The sequence below is a fragment of the Lycorma delicatula genome, chromosome 8 (assembly GCF_047948215.1).
Source record: "Lycorma delicatula isolate Av1 chromosome 8, ASM4794821v1, whole genome shotgun sequence".
In the NCBI taxonomy this organism is placed as follows: domain Eukaryota; kingdom Metazoa; phylum Arthropoda; class Insecta; order Hemiptera; family Fulgoridae; genus Lycorma; species Lycorma delicatula.
This window is the reverse complement of record NC_134462.1, coordinates 125,718,663-125,737,103: the sequence shown is the minus strand read 5'-3', so window position 1 is coordinate 125,737,103 and position 18,441 is coordinate 125,718,663. Positions and strand designations below refer to the sequence as shown.

Genomic DNA, 18,441 nt, shown 5'->3' with positions numbered 1-18,441 from the left:
AAATTAGACTTTTAGTGACTTATTATATTCCATAACTTTGTATGAATTTACAGTTTACCTACAATATATCCTGGTAATTTTGTGATGTATGGACATTCGGAAAATTTTTGCAACTCTTTAAATACTATCCAAGCAGTGTGTTCTACATCGGTCAACATAGAGTTAAACAAATCATCTCTGACCAGTTACTGTATTTATGGACCAACAGAAATCCCTTTTTAAATTTTTTCTACATTTACTTTTGGGAGTTTCCTCCCTTATGTACAAGGTCTGTAAATAAAGTAATGAGACTAGTTTTTTTTTAGCAGCAAAAGTGACAACACTGTAAAGTTACTAGTAAACATATGGCTGTATGAACAGCTGATATATATTAAGTATTAATATTTTTAATCTATTGTTGCCATGTGAGACGTAAACAAACTTTTTGTTTACGTCTATACAAATTTTTTTATTAATCCTAATTTGACATGAAGGGGCAGTAAAAATACTTTTTTTCTGGTTTAACTAGAGGCTCAGGAATGGTTTTTTTCACCAGGAGTTAAGTTCTCATGTTTCTTCCACTGTTTTACTACATTTATAACATTTCACCAGGAGTGAAATGTTATAAATTATTTCTTTCATAATAATTTCATAACAGACTGGTACAGAAGGATGTTTATTACTATTGTAAAGTAGAACTACTTTTATTTAAGCTATGCTTGCAGGAATCAATGAAAATGCACCACTACTAAGATTCATGCAACTTGCCCTACTGATAAAATAAGCTCATGAATATTTTACAATAAACTAAGTAATTTTCTTCAGCAAAGCGGTCAGAAAAATCTTTCTATCGGCTTCAATCACCTGAGATTTTTATATTTAAAAAAAAATAAATCCCAACCTTGCAATCTTGAGCCTAAACGTTTAGCTTAGTTTTTTGATAAGTTTAAATCTCTCATTTACCTTACCTTGTGATATAAGATGTGACTCACTGGATTGTAATTCTAAGTCTCAATCATGATTGTTGTCTTCCATTCTTCCATAATATCTGCTTCTTTATCACTTTATCAAAACAAGTTTTCAGAAAGCTTGGAAACTCTAATTGATTCATAATGACGGTCTTAGATTTCTTAGAAATTTCATAGACATTAGTTTAACAGAAATAACAATTAAGTGATCTTACCAAATTGCAAGGCCTTTCATGTGCCTTTTAGCTATCCTCTTGTTAGTACATTTATTTATTATTGTTAATGAAATTAAATTTTTAATTTAAAAAAATAACCTACACGAGTTTTATAATTTCTTATTCTTAACGCGCAACTTATTGTGTGTAACTTGTTCTGTAACTTAAAAATCCTTTATTTGAATACAACTTATTTATTGGTACATCATTACTTCCTTTAATAATATTAGCCTTTCATATTAGAATATTATAAGATATTATGATCAGCACTACACTAACAACTTTATTTGTGATGACAGTTCTTGTAGAACTCTGATAATCAGCTTCCCACATAAGTTACAGTGGCTAGAATATCTGGCTTTCTTGTAGAATAGGTTGTTTTTTAAATTTATCATTATTCATATTATTAAAGATTTCATGGAGTACTTTCTTTCTGTATTAATATAGTTTAATTGTACCTGTCAATTAATGGCTGAGTGCTAAACAGAAAATGTGTTTAATTTTTTTTTTTAAATACTGGTAATATTTGTTTGGCAGAATGACAGCAGTATTTTCTAGCTATACTCAGAACTCTCTTCGGCACATGTTATTTATCCTACATACAGAATGTCCCACGAGGAAACTGATACTTCACAGGTGTATTCCTCTCATCAAAATAATGAAAAAAGTTCACATAAACGTAGGTCTGTTAACGCTTTGGTAACGAATTACAGTTAGCAAAAGATTTCGCCCAGAATTCAGCACCCCAGTGAAATGAGGTCATAGTGAAATTTTTAGGATGTTAATTGAGGGCAAAATTAATGGTTTCCTATGTTTTTGACCTGAAAAAATTGAATAAAATAGTCCCAGAACTGTATTTCTAGTAATGAAAATGTCTTTGTCTGAAATTGTTTTTTTAGGTCTGCAATAGAATAACTTTTTTAAATGACTAATAAATTTGTAAAATTTATTAACAAAACTTGTAGAGAATTTAATTCTAAAAACAGTGATGCAAATAAGTCCAATAAAAATGAAATAAATGTTTTAAAAAGACAAATTTTACTGAAGAAGAAATAGAATAAAAACTAAATGAAATTGCACAAAAATTATTATTTTTAATTTTCATTTTCATATCTTGCAGATACCATTCAAAATGATCTCCTTGATAGTTTATGCAAAATCTCTTATAAAGTGTTACATCAAAGGAAGCTTTTCTATTAGTGTCACGGTTGTTCTTAAGATATTCAAAATCATTTAAAATTTGATTTTATAATTCTTCTTTGGATCAACTTTTTCTGCATAAAAAAGTAGTCTCAGGGATTTAAATCGGGAGACCTAGGAAGTCAGTTTGGACCCACCTTGACCAATCCATCTGCCTGGAAAACTAATATTAAATGCGGCCTGACATCTTATGAATAATAAGGTGGTTCACCGTCATGTTGGAATAACATTTGTGCATGTTTTTCAGAGCAGAACTGGCAATTGGTTTTGTAAAAAATCTTTGTACACAAAACAAGAAAGGTGATTTTGAAAAATAAATGGTCCAATTAACTGGTCCCAACTATACCTCACCAAACATTTATTGAAAATCAGTTTTGAAAGTTTGAATCTAGTTGCATTTGAATTTTCACTTGACCAACTGTGATTGTTCTTCAAATTTTTTATTCCGTTTCTTGAAAAAATCGGTTCATCAGTGAATAAAATGTAATGAGTAATATATTTCAACTTTCTTGTACCCATCAACAAAAATGTTATCTTTATTCACCATCACCTGATTGAAGATTTTGAACAATTTGCAAACAATAGCCTCTTCTTTCGTGTTCTCCAGACTGTACTGCGAGATATACCTGTTCAATTTGAAATTCAGTGAGTGCTGAGTTGAGAACTGCACTGCATCATTTGAATGATTTCTTGTTCAACTTCATACTGTCCTACAGGATGTTCAATGGAACAAACAATCATTGGAAAAGAATCTTCATTCATATTCATGTTTTGTAGTCCGGTTATTTCCGAAATCAATATCTGCATATTCTTGATTTGGAAATTTGAATAGCATCTCCCTTTTTTTAAAAAAGCATGAATACTTTATTCATACATGCATATGTACATGCAAAAGGAGCATGCACACTACATAAATCACAGATAGTTATACATAAATCACATAAATCACTAGTTATAATTAATAATAAGTAAGTTTTTGAACAGCTGAACAATAACTTTAGATTTTCAATAAACTTAAAGAACTTAAATGAATACCATATTCTTGAAATCCTGTTTTTGTAGAATGTTTTATAATTGTTTTGTAAGTACTTAATTGATTAAATACAATACTATGTGTTTATTAGATTGAAAGAATTGCAAAAATTTTCAGAATAGGTCATTTCATTTATTTTTTGTTCTGTTTCTTCAGTAAAATTTGATTTTTTTAAAACATTTGATGTTTATTGGACTTATTTACATCACTATTTTTTAAAATTAAATCTTCTGTAAGTCTTTTTAATAAAGCACACAAAAAAGATTACTGTATTACAAAGCTAAAAAAAAATGGTTTTCAGACAAAATATTTTTCAGTTTTACTTTGGATATCATGAAAACTACTGGAGGTACAGTTCTGGGACCTATTTTATTCAATTCTTCAGGTCAAAACCGTAGGTGTCCTAAAAATTTCACTGGGAACCTTGTTTCCAGGGAACTGGAAATCTGATAAAACTGACCTTTTTATTATTTTGATGAGAGGAGTGTACCAGTGAAGTATGTCAATTTCCTTGTGGGACTACTCAATTATTTTGTTATTCTTTATATGAAAACATTCTCTAAAAGAGCACACATATTATTCACAAATATTCACAGATGATTCAGTCATATTGAGGCACACATAAAAAATACAGTTTTTATTGTCTTCATAAACTAGAATTAAGGCTGTAGAAAAGAAAAACATTATGCTGCAATAGGCACATTCAACACTAGATATTTTATAAAAACACATATTTTTTATCCTCTATTTTTATTTTCTGTAGAATTTAATCAAATTTTAATAAATAATATTTAGAATTTTTAAAAGGATTTCCTGAGATAAGATATTCATTATAAACTTTTATTTATTGCAGCAAATGCAATTTGAGGTGAGCTTTCAAGTGTACAGTAAAACTTTATAAAATACAATTTATTTATATTTCTTTCTTTGCTTGTTTTTATAATTCATTTATTTTAATACAATATTTTAGATATTGCAGAATGTTTTTCTTTTTTAGAATTTTTCATATATCTACTTTGTACATAAGATTTATAATTCAATTTTTTTTAAATTCATCTGCTATATCCATAATTTGCTTAGGTATTCTAGTTTCCCCAGCTTAACTAGTTTTTTTTTTTTTTTTTAATTTATTTGAATGAATGGTTTGTTATTTTACCATCAAATCACATTCTCTAGGGCTGAATCATCATAATAATTTTCCAACACAAAAATATCACTTAAACATCTTTTATACACAAAAAAACAATAGGTAATTGCCAATTGCTACATATAACTCCAAGCTGACATCGTTTTCGATTTTATTGAAAAAGATATTAATTACTGGAGCACTGAGAATTTCATATATCAGTATGTTTATGTTGAATTAGTTTTTTTTTTTATGTAGTATAAGGATTGTCTAGAAAGTAATAAATTTTTATCTGAAAGAAAATGAAAATGGAATGATTTTGATTCACAAAACTTATTTAAAAAATGACAGCTTTCAGTACAACAGTACCTTAAGTGGAATAAGTATTACCTACAAATGTTAGATAAACTTCATATATTATTGTAAATATTTCCCTTTTTCTGAATTGACCAACTATTAAATTTATTTACAACTGATAAATGTGTTCACTCCCTAATGTTGAACTTTATCTTTTTGTTTTATCTCTATTTTTTTGCTATTGTATTCTGTACATAACATCTGAGGAAGGTAATGTGTACCAAAGCAGCTGCAATCTTTTAAATTAATTTTAATGAATTTTTTCATTTTGTTTTCATTTTTTTTTTTATGGATTCTCACCAAGTAAAGGCTTCATCAATTGATTATTTATTAAGTTTTTCGTTACATGAAAATAATAATGAAAAACATTTTTGAATATTTACTGTATGAATTTTTCTATATGAAAATTAAAGTACTTTATATTGGAAAAAGATTTTAAAAATCAATTGCCAAGTTTTTGATAACTTTTAATACCATATCCTGAGAGCTTAACAAAATTGTGCTACTGCTTGTTTTTTTAATTTTGTTTTATGTAAAATAAACTAGTTTTATATAATAAAATTAGTCCAAATAAATGGAATAATAAAATGGAAAATAAGTCAAAATTATAAAAATATGCCGAATAATATTATCTTGAAAATTTCAGAATTATCAAAATATGCAATGTATATATATTCTATGTTATAAATAATCAAAAACTGATGCATTTATTTGTTGCTTCGTACATCTATCTTTCTTATAACTGTAATACATTTGGTTTTAAAGTATCTGTGGTACAAGTAGCACCAGTCTAGTTATTTTTGCTGAGTATACAGCCATTCCTTGCAGTCGTCAAAGTGAAGATGACAGTTGCACAGGGCTGAATATTACCTGCATTTTGGTAGGGTCGACATACTGATATGCGACAGTGCATTCAACTTAGTGAAGAAGGCAACAAGAAATCACTTCATTCTCCACTTCATTCTCTTTAGTAAGCCTGGCATGGGATCTGTTATTCTTCAGAATGATTGTCTCATTTTCAGGAATGACTGGTTTCTCGTGTTAGGTCACTTATAACCAGTATGATTATGCCATTTAACGATCATATATTGATAAAATATATGTGCAATCCACAGTTGGTGGTGGTTTAAAAGAATTTCTAAACTTATATAAAGTTGTTTGAATGACACCCTGTTTCTTGCCTGAATTCTTCAGTCACTAGAGGTCATCCAAGAAAATCCTCATCCTTTATTGAATATAACATACTACTCTCTCACACTTGATTCATTATTTACATCTAACAGTTGCATATATTTATTTACTATGAAACAATTCACTTAAAATGAATCACATGTGGTATAATTTCTCTACACGTCCATAGACGATGAAAGAAACCAATTATTTATCAACATGCACTTTTGTATAACCCCACAAATCTTTACGTAAGACTTTATCATTATCACCTAAACTTTGTACTAATGTATAACAAGGTATTCCTTTTTAATTCAACATATGATCAGCACACCACTATTTTTGATTTTGATATTTGGTATATGATAACTACCCACCCACCTTGTAGTGGCCAAAAAATATTTTTTTTTTAAATTGGACTATTTTCTAACTTGCCAAGAGATAAAAACAGCCATTTTTGCCACTTTTTCCATGAGCTGTAGCATTATTTTTTGGAAAGAGTAAAGATGGAAAACAAAATCTTGTTACACTCAGTAACAGTCCAATTTTTTTTAAAACAGCCCTGTTACCCTAAGCCCTTCATTATTTATTTTGGGCCCAAAATTTGAAGAAAAAAAAATGACTTCCAAAGTGAAGTTACGTGCTAATAATTTTCCTCTGCAGGCATTTGACAATACTTGACTACTATGTTTAATCAAGATTGATTTTATCTAGTATTTTTTGCCAGAGAAATTTAGAAATGTATTCTAAACAGTTCAGAATTGCTCTCTCAGAGGACAGTGTTGTTTAGTATACACCAAGTCTGTGTGACTAAATATACCACTATAGGAAACAGGGAAGTAATCACTTAAATGGGCTGAATGTCAGTTGAATGAAACAAAATCAGCTACAATGGACATTGGTTAATTTAGAATACAATTGAAACTCATTAAACTATGTTATTTTAATCTTTTCTAAAGTTAAAATCTTTCTTCATGATTTAACAAGTTTTTATAAAACAGATTATATTTTATGGATTTAATTAAGTGAAATTACTGTTGTAATCAGTTTCAACCACTTCTTATTTATATTCTTTTCTTTTTATTGCTTTACACAGTATATTTTCTCAAAATAGTTTTTCACAGTACTTTAAACTGTTTTCTTCTTTTATTTACGTGCTTTTAAATTCTTGTGTTTCCTCTGCTATTTTATTTAAATAGGAAAATAATACTGTATTTAAAGTTTCTGTGTGTGAATGTGTATGTTTGTGTGCTTCAGAATTTCATAAAATGTAAAAATTGTAGCGGATTTTCTATTGAACTTCAAGGTTATTTTAAATTGTAGAATAATAACATTTTTGTTTAGCCTTCATTTAAACACATTTTTTTAAGCTTGAGAAAATTTTATTTTGCCATAGAAATGTAGTTTTCCATAATATTTCTTTTTAGAACTTTTACATAAAATACTTAGTGTGTGTGTGTGTGTGTGTGTGTGTGTGTGTGTGTGTGTGTGTGTGTGTGTCTGTGTGTGTGTTTTCACGCAGGCAATGTACACCATATTCAGGAATATCAAAAATATTTTTGAGCAGCGTGCAAAAATATAAAGCAAGTTAGAAACTGAATTATTAAATTTTTTTGAAATTTTTATTTGCTTACTAAATATAGCATAACATGTGCACTAAAATTGTAGGATACAAAACAATGTTTGAGAATTGTTCAGTTGAATACTTCAGTTGGGCATTGGAATCCAGACATCAAAACCAAAGGATTATACAAGGTTTATATAAAGTAATGAGATTGGTTCAGAAAAACTTTTTACTTACAATCCAATTATACATGGACTATCACCTTCAAAATAGTTCCCTTGAGAAGCCATTCAGTGCTTCGATCCACTCTTCATAGCAATGTTAGAACTCAGAAACTGGTATATCCTTCTAATAGTCAGTTACATTATTTTTATTTTCTGCTGTTCCTTTGAGGAACAGCAGCCTGCTGGATAGCAGCAAAGGATAAAATGGTATCCTTTGAGGTGTTTTTTAAGGTCGGGAACAGGAAAAAGTCACAGGGACTCAAAGGTTAATAAGGTGGTTGAGGAACTGCAGGAATGTTTTTTTTTTTGCCAAAAACTCATTAAGTGCAGTGTGACAAGGTGCATTGTTGTGATGCAGCATCCAGTTGTCTTTGATGGCTGGTCTCATGTGGGCAACTCTTTTTCATGGTCTTTCAAGAATTTCTCAGTAAACATATTGATTTACAGTCTGCCGTGTAGGCAAAAATTCTTATAGATAATGTCATTACTATCGAAGAAACAAATTAGCATGGTTTTTATTTTTGATTTGCTCATTTTTGTTTTTTTGGGTCGTGGTGAATTTGAGGTGTGCCACTTCTTGCTCTAAGGTTTTGTTTCTAGGTTGTACTCAAATATTCAAGATTCATCTCCAGTAATAACATTTTTTTAGCAAATCAGGATCAGTTTCAATTTGTCCTAGAAGATCATGGCACACTTCCACCCTGTTGTTTTTCTGTTCAACAGTGAGGTTTTTTGGGACCAATTTTGTACAAATTTTTTCATGTCCAATTCATTTGTCAAAATTGGATGGACTGTGGTATGGTTCAAATTCAGTTGTTCTAAATGCAATCATTCTGACAGTTAATTGCCGGTCATACCATATCAAGTCTCTGATAAGCTTAACATTGTCATCACTTTTTGACATTATTGGTTTTCTAGAGCGTGGATTGTCTGCAACTGATTCCCAGCCATCTGAAAATGCTTTAAACCACCTATAAATTTGTGCACATGACAGTGTAATCTCTATACACCCTTTTTAATTTTTAAAAAGTTTCAGTGGCATTCACAAAAACTTTTTTCAAGAAAAGTTTGTTTACGTCTCACGTGGCAACAATAGATTAAAAATATTAATACCTAATACAAATGAGCTGTTCATATAACCATATGTTTACTAGTAACTTTACAGTGTTGTCACTTTGGCTGCCAAAAAACCTAGTCTCATTACTTTATTTACAGATACCTTGTATTAGGAGATGTTAATTTGAAGTAATACGGGCAATTTAGAAAGTAAAAGTATGTTTTGTTCAATAAAAATTATATTCTTAGTAAAAAAATTCACATAATACTCACCATATTTTGCTTACTCCAGTTTGCTATCTGAAATCAAGCTTCACTCCAAAAATTAGATTAAAAATCTCTTCATTCATGAAATTAATTTTTTGAAAAAAAATCGTTATATTACATATTGTATACTTTTTTATTCTTAAGAATGTATAACCAACTGATAGTAAACTAATGGCCATGGTCTATCTAAAATTTGTCCAATGATGAACCTGTACTACTCTTTACTTTTATGAGACTTCTGCTGTATTATAGCATATTATAAGCTGATGAACATTATATAAGAAATCTAACTCCATCTTAACATTCAACTTAATATTATCTTCCTTAACCTTATCGTAATATAATCTGACAGTGTCCAATAATGTCTAAAGAGAAAGACAGAATTGAGGAGATTATTGAAATAAATTGCAAGGTTGATGCTAGAATATAATTTTAATTTCTGTTGGCTATCAGATTTATTAATATCAAGTTTTATTTAAAATCCTCTATTTCTAGTTTTTGTTGCATGCTCTATTAATTAGTTTATTGTGGAATTTTGGCTTTATATATATTTTATTTTTTTTATTTCTCAAGACAGAGTACCTTAAAAACAAAGTGACAAAGCAACATGCTTTGTCACTCTTAATTTAACACTAATAATTCTTAGAAAACTAGCACAAACTAACAAAATTATAAACTGAAACAGGTATTGTAATTTAGAAAAAAAAAGTAAGTAAATTGTTGACTAAATCGGCAAGAGGCACTGCCAATAACAATAAACAGGGTTCTACATGAGAAGGTGTGTGCTTCATTCCTTACAATCTGTTTTTACAATACCGAAACATCTCAGGGAAAAATCATTCGGACGTTGGCTGTATGAAGTAAGAATAAATATCAATAGATGAAGCCATATTTAATAAACCATCTGCAGAAGATCACCAAAGTTAAATGTCTGCATTTTTTTCTTGTTCAAGTAGCAGAAAAAATTAAAGAAAAATGAAGGAATTCAGGTTTGAATTCAACCGCTAAGGCTTGGCATTTTTCATATGCTACCAAACCTACTTACATTTCATATTTCTATTCGCAAATTTCGAAACTTGTAAGAGGAATTAATCATCAAAAAAATCTTTCAATAAGTTCTTTCTGCTAAGAAAGTCTAGCCTAGACAAATGAACGTGTATTGAACAGATTTTACTCATGTTATTAAATAGGACAATCCGCCAGTGTAAACAAGTATTAATTTATGTTTATTCAGTCGTTTGGTGTGTGCTAACCATTATTTGTATGACAAAGTTCATATATTATTTTTAATAAAAAAAATAATATGGTCTATACTGACTGCAGTTTCTCCCTATTTTTTTTGGTTCATACTATCTAGTTATTCAGTATTTCACAACCTAAAATCTATAAAGTGATGTGTTCTTATTTCGTAAAACTTTATTAAAAATAATTAATTTTTTTTTCAAGAACTACTCTGCATTTTATCATCATTTCATACCTCATGGTTTTTTCATAGTAGTTTAAAAACAATATTTTTAGATGCTAAGATACCTTTGTGTTATGTGCTTTGATAATCAAATGCATACCTGTCTATATGAATATATAACACTTACATAGAAATAAGTAGTAACAATAAATAATGAACAATTTGAAATGTTTTATTTAATTTATATGAATATATAATAGTTACATAGAAATAAGTAGTAACAATAAATAATGAACAATTTGAAATGTTTTAAATTAATTTTAGGGTAAGAACACAATTTTAGGGTTATCGATGTTGCGGAGATATACCATCTATGTACCCCCCACAAGGTGAGGGAGTGTCAAACTCGCATGGGTTCGGGTAGATGTTATAGATCTTATATGTGTGCCCGCACCCTACCAACTAAAACTCCGGTTTCACCATTCCTTTCTACCCAGAGCCAGTTTTGCAATTAAGTATATCACAACTCTGGAGGTGACAAGGCAGGGGGTTGGGAGTCCCACAGCTTCATTCCCATCGCCCAGCCGCACAAGCACGAACAGATGGTGGACTCCACTGAAGGCTGTCCCTCACCCCCCCCCCCAAAACGACTCTTGATGTTACCTCTGTCAGCTACTTCTGGGCTGTTTCTTTTCAGACTGTTTTAGTTCACTGCTTCAACTAATTAACTATAGTTTAATCAATAACTAGATAACATAATGACTTATCGACTACTCACTTTGGCTAGTATTCACACACTGCATCCTGTCTACCTTCCTTTTGGACATTGGTATCACTCGCTACTTGCTCAGAGGGGGGGAGTCCCCCCGTTTTGTCACTACCACCCATCCATGTAAACACAGATGGAGGGGCTGTCTTTCAACCCCTTGCAATACCCGACCCGGTTGCCGGGGCTTCGTTGTGTATTCAACTCTTGTCTAACTTTCCTTGCTTCATAATTTTCTTTCTGTTGTAACACTCAGCAGACAAAATTAGCCACGGCCACAAATCGGTCACTTCCCATTAGCATTATATTAATCACATTATCAGGATTAATTTTTCCTGTTACTGCTGTGCACACTCATCTTTCCTTCTCTTGTCTACTACAGGAGAAGATGATGTTCTGCTGTTTCTCTTTCACTGCAGTACGGAAACTCTGGACTATCTGCTCTGTGTCTGGTAAACAAGTACGCTCTGAAGGAGCCATGGCCGTTCAGGAACTGTGTGAGCTAGTAATGTAGCTCACCAAATTCCCTCCCGATCCATGGTACAATCTCACATATTTAATCATCTCGTCCATTCACCTTTATGCAAAACAGTTCATCTTATCTGCCACTCCTAGCTTACAATATGCCTCCTCTTTACTCGTACGTCTATCTTCACCTGGGAATCAGCCAACTGCTGCAGCAGAAACACCTCGGTGACCACGAATTCTCAGGGCTATCCTCCCTTGTACTCATTCTAGCTGTCGTCTGTTACGATCATAGCTCATAGCTCTGTACCATACTAGTACACTGTACAGTAAAATGGAATTTACTATGTGGGAATACAATCTCCTTTTAGAGCCCCACAACCCAGTCATAGTTCTCAGCAATCTGTTCAGACTTTGGACGACTTGTTTGGTTTTTACCCAAACTTCCTGGACATGAAATGTGAAAAGACCTCCCGTGGTCCAACTATAACCTCAGGTATTTTGCAGTCTTAACTGCCTGAAGAACACTTAGCGTAGCATTTCATCACCATAAAGCTTCTTCACCAAGTATTTTAAAAAGACACCCAGTAATGATGTTAAGGACTTTTGATAAAGGATTTTTTTTTTTAATAGCCTCTGGGTATTGCTTTTTTAAATGTTATTGCTTTATGGGTATATATTTTTCTTTTATAATTTAGGTATATATTTTCCTTTTGTAATATTAATTTCTATACCACTTGAGTATGGGTTGGTAGCTTTTCAAGATTTTACCAAAACATGTTATGAACTGTTTTCAAGGAATACAATTTCCGCATTTGTGAAGTATTTAGCTACATCTTTTTTTTAATCATATTTCAGTAATTTTATTCATTATATTTTAATAGCTTTTATACACTTCATTTTTTCAAGATTTCATTTCAGCATGCAACATATACCATACTTATTATTCTTCACTTGCTTGCTTACAATTTATTTTACTAAAAACTACTAGTTGAAATAACATTTTTATGAACCAATTACAGTTCATCATTGTCATAAAAGTTTGGTTTGGTGTTCTAGTTATTCCCCTGTTTCTTCTAAAACCTTTCTGTCTCTTTAATAACACCTATGTTTCTTAAAATCATCAAAATGTGATTTTTTTGTTTTGACCTTCTTTGAATTAAACATGTTCTTTTGTGTTTCCTTTTCTGTATCATATTTTCATTGCAACCACTCTGTCTTCCTCTCATTTCCCTACTATCAATTTTTCACTTCCATTTAATTGCATGCTCTAAGTGAAGGATATAAACAAACATTCGTTGTCTCAGGGTTATATGCTTAAAAATTAAAAAAAAATTTCTGATAGTTGCGAGGGTTAATTTTATAAAAATAATCCATCTGGTAATTTGATTATATACTTATACATTGGATAAGTAAATATTTCATTAAGTGAAATTAAGATTTTTAGTTTTTGTTAAAAACACAAAATATATTATGTAAAACAGTAATAAATTGTACAAAAAATGACTGTTTAGAAATTATCACATTACCTAAAGCTTATAAAGACATTTTTTTGTAAAAACTACTTTAATTGAAAATAAACTCTTATTTTTGTAGAAAATATAGAAATAAATTTAAATTTGGAACTAGTCATTAAAACTTGAAGGTAAATACCATATTTCATATGGTGTTGATCAGTCATTTTTGAATTAAAATTGTAATACGCTCACAGAACTGTTATACTTATTCAGTTTTGAAGTTTACTTTATTATTTTTTTTATCTCTTCCTCAATCCTTATATAGGTAACATGTTCTTAAATTTTATTTAAGAATATGTATAAAGTTAACTGTAAAACTAGTTGTATTCTTAAGAAAACAAATTTTTTTCTGTTATATAAAACTGTACCTAGATTTACACTCTTACCATGATGAAGTAACTAAATCAGATGAATAAAATAATGCCAGTCCCTTGCTGAGAATTGAAACAAAATTTGAAGAAAAAATACGTTTTTTTTTACTAAATTTGCATTTAAAAAAATTTGTGACTAAGTTTGAGTTAAATCACAGTTTAATAATACCAGAAATACTGCCATCATTATCTTGCAGTTGGTACTGGAATTATTCATCACATTAAAGAAAATAATAAAATACATACGTTTTATATTTCAGTATTTGTTCAAACATCACCAAAATAATTTATATATATTGAACAAATTCAAGTTAAAGAATAAGCTGAAAATTCTCTCAATTGTCAAATTGCTTTTTAGTTTGAACACTAGAATATGCACACCAACATGTCAGAATTTTAATTTTAACTGTTTGGAAATATTAATTTGCAATATAACATTCCCTTATGTGAATGCTGGTGCTAGGTATGTAGCGCTACATAAATTACTAATACATTAATGTTCATTAAAGATTGTTTAAAAAATAGTTTATATTTGTTACCATGGAAATTCTTATTTTCATAAACAATATAATATGGTTGACAGTTGGGACTTGCTTTGCTTGCCTGACTGTCTAGCCATTAAACCTGGACCTTTGGGACCCATGTTGGCCCAGGTGAGTTCTGGGGCCCCCAGGGGTCATATGGCTCAACCCAGGGCTACAGATTCATTTTTGCCATTCCTGTCTGACCAGGGGCTCTGCCCTCAGACCCCCCTGCATTGTTTGTTACTCTCAGTATTGTGAGAATAATACTATAAGTATTCAGGTTTTATAGAAACCTGAAAAAGAAATAAAAAGACATAATAATATTAACTATGGTACACAGACTTTTGGTGAGAAAAACTCCATAACCTGTTTCTGTTGTCAAAATGACAGGAATTTAATAATGAAGTAAAAGGATTAATTTTTTTTTCTTTTATGAATATCTTTAATTCACAACTTCACCCATGGGAGCTAGGGCCTCAACTATGTCTTAAAACCTTCCCTGGGATAACACAAATGTATCCTGCAAATTTGAAAGGGATTGATCAGTTGGTTCTCATGTGAGGCTGTTGCAAATAAACAGACAAACTTGCAGAATTAAATGTAAGATTCATCGTTACAATTTTTGATAAAGGATAAAAATGTCGGTTTGAAAATTTGAAATTCATGGAAACTGTTTTCTTTCATGTTTAGTACATACGATTGGTGCTCTTTTCTTACAGCTATGTTACTTTTATAAGTAATATGTTCTTATTTACTTTAAAAGGAATAAATTAAAAGTTACTTGTACATATAATTTTTTTTTTGTACTTATAATCAAATTGTTCCAATATGAATACATTTTCTTGTATCAGCTTTTAAATGCTAATCTGTTACTCCATCAGTGAAATTATTTATCACAATCTTCCTTTTCAAAATATATTCTTATTGATACTGATTTCTATACTCATTTCTACACAAGTTGGTTGCTTGCTGTATATTGTTCATAAAATCCGAATCTATAACACACTAAAAAATATTTAATTTTAAAAGTCTTAAGCAGTATTTTTTATTCATAATATGAAAACTAAACTTTTATTAAACAATAATAGATTGATGGTATCAGTATACCCAATAAGTGCTTCAAGGTTTCAAATTACAGAGCTCATCAAGACGTCTTTCTGAAATTAAAATAATACCATCTAATTAAAACTATTCATTGATGTTCCTCACTATTTTATTGATATGTAGCACTTTACAGGTAATTTTTCTACAATTATTATATATTAATATTTTTCTTTTTCTTTTCCTTTCACTGCACAGGATGAGCATACGATATTGAGGTCATGGGCTGTGAAAGATTTTGCACCTTGTGTGCCACAGTATGTTCAGATCTTCCGTCCCGAGAATAAACTACATGTTAAATTTGCTGAGCACGTTGTATGTGAAGATGAATTGAAGTATGCCTTGCTAGCAAACAACTGCACATGTCCTGGTGCCTCTACCCTCGTTACACTTTTATTACATACCTCAAGAGGACAGTAAGTTAATTTTTTTTTTTCAGTTACTTTATTTGTAAATAATATTTAAAGAATAATGCTGAATTACTAAAAACTGAATTCTCTTTCCAGTGAGGAAAAATTAATTCATAAAACTAATAGTATTTTTTTAATCATTTTAGTCTAATTTTGTCAACAACTGCTTTGTATTATCAGTTGATAATATTATACTTTTAATATTTTATTATTTTTTTAATGTTTACTGAAATATTTGTATTACTAATATTTATTTATGAATCCACAATGTGTAGAATTCCAGTTGATTGACTAACTGATACTCTTTAAATCTATAAAAAAGACTGAGGTCATGATATTTTGTAAACCAATAATTTTAAATATGTGTTCTTGGTTTCAGTGATACACATGAGATAATTAATCTGTCATAGTTAATTTACTCTTCTAAATATAGCATAATCTTTGCTCATTAAAGCATAGTTTTTAGATGGAAACTGTAGAATATAACAAAATAGGTAGTATATTCAACCATTTTTTTTATAACTCAATTGCAGTTTAAGATTAATGAATCCACTACATATAACTCAGTTAATTTATAAAAGTGAAACAGATATTCATCAAAATGTTTGAAAAGACAGTCAACGAAATATATGATTTTTTTTTAAAAGAAGTTACATCTGTTTAACTGTATTGATATAGTGTGACATATTCCATTTAGATCAGAAATTCAAGTCAAAAGATTAAATTTCTGGTTCTATATTTCTCACAGCTGTTTTTAATGCTGATATTATTAAAATTATTTAAAACCATTGCCTTTAAACTATGACACAAAGAACATGGTGGTATTCTGGATGATAATGTTACAGTAATTGATAGGTTGCTTACATTTGTGAAAGCTGTAAGTAGTTATTTAAACTTTAGTACATTTTTCATTGTTTGTTCTCAATTTCATTGTGATCTCTATACTACCACAAGAATCTACTTTCAGTTTTTTAACACATACTCTATGTTTTATCATACATACAGAACATATTAAAGTAATTTCCTTCCCCTTTTTTTCAAAAGGAGGAACCTTGAATAATGTTGCATCTATTCAGAAGCAAGAGGAAGGCCAAAATTTTAGAATCACATAAAAAACTGTATTTTTGTCCAGTATTTTTTGTAGATATGGCATTGGCCAGAATAATATAAATTAACAATTGTAGAAAAAAAGTAGGAGACTTACTTTATATACAATCTGCACATACTTATCATATATTTATCTTTGGCACAGTTTTTTTATTACAGCTTTTCTTCCTTTTTTTTTTATGCGATTAATTTTTTACACTAATCTTGAGCTTTTTACAAAACTGCCCAAAAAGGAATGTATGTAGGGTGTATGTATATGTATGTATGTACATTTGCTCTACCATACCAGCTCATTGGCTAAACCAGTTGAGATATATGACCCACTGCTGGAATCCTTATGTTACCAGGAGTGACTTAGGTGTATAAATAATATTTATATATTATTACACATATTATGTATATATATATATATATGTGTGTGTGTGTGTGTGTTAAATAAATTTAAAAAAAAGTCTGTCAGATGAATGGGTTGTTTTTGAATAACTCACATCTTAGCGCTTTATTTTTAATGATTTGGAAATCTTGTATCTCATACGTGTGAATTTGTTGCCTTACTAGTGTTCCACCGTAGGAGTTCAACTGCTGATGTATATATGTTTAAATAAATTTAACAAAGTAGAAAAAATATACTATATATACAAAATTATCACCTGCATACTCTTTAATTATCCTATATTGGTAATTATCCTACATTATAGAGCAATGTTTGTCGGCAATGATTTTTTTTTGTCAGTTATGTTTTTCATTTTTAATATTTATTTCTTGATTCTTCCTTTTGATATCATCTTAACACAACCCATTAGCATAATTTCTTTTGCAGGTCATTTTATCTCATTGTATGTTACTGCTTACAATGTTTTTTTTTTTTTAATACTTTTATGACCCTTTTTTTAGTGCTTCTACAAAGTTAAATTCTTATTAAATTTAAGATAATATACTTTTTATATTGTGATAACAAGCTCCAGTTTTTCCATATGGAAAAAGTATTATTACTCATCATGTTCAAGAAGATACTATGAATAGTACATAAACATTCACAAAAATGTGTTAATAGAAGTGAATATTTCAATCCAAAAATGTATAAACTGAAATGATACACTTAGGAAATATTTACTCTAATTTTTTTGTAAAACCACCTTTGACATTTTATACATATTTAAATATTATTCAGTAAGAATTTTGTAAGAGCAAAATCCACATTGTTAATGGTACTTGACAGACATTATAAGATAATATTGTTCTTCAAAAATACAAATAATTCTTTTTATATTTTAAGAAGCTCGATTCAACAAAAATAAGTCATAAGAATTATTGACTATTTAAAAATGTAATGATTATAAAAATAATATGAATGAATGAAATGAATAGAAGATAAAAATCAAGATAAGTATTGCAGTATATAACGTTCCACTGACGAAGCAAAATTTAGAAAAAATTAGTCCAGAAAAAAGTAATAGAAAATGCAGAAAACTAGTTAAATGAAAATGATCGATATCAAAACATAATGAAGCAAAAGACTCTTGCAAGTATCCCACAAGTTTGGTACTGCATATCCCAAAAATAAACTAAAATATTAAGAATAAGAATAATTATCTGCTGATTTTTATTTAGTGTTT

The 18,441-nt window shown here is 29.5% G+C and overlaps 1 protein-coding gene across 1 annotated transcript in view; it reads left to right on the top strand.

The window, feature by feature from the left end:
- The window catches only part of SLO2 (slowpoke 2), a 139,837-nt gene that overhangs the window by 31,115 nt on the left and 90,281 nt on the right, over positions 1-18,441 (top strand). The window contains exon 7 of the mRNA XM_075372738.1: positions 15,507-15,724. Within this exon, the coding sequence (XP_075228853.1) occupies positions 15,507-15,724 (218 nt within the window). The remainder of the gene's footprint in view (positions 1-15,506; positions 15,725-18,441) is intronic.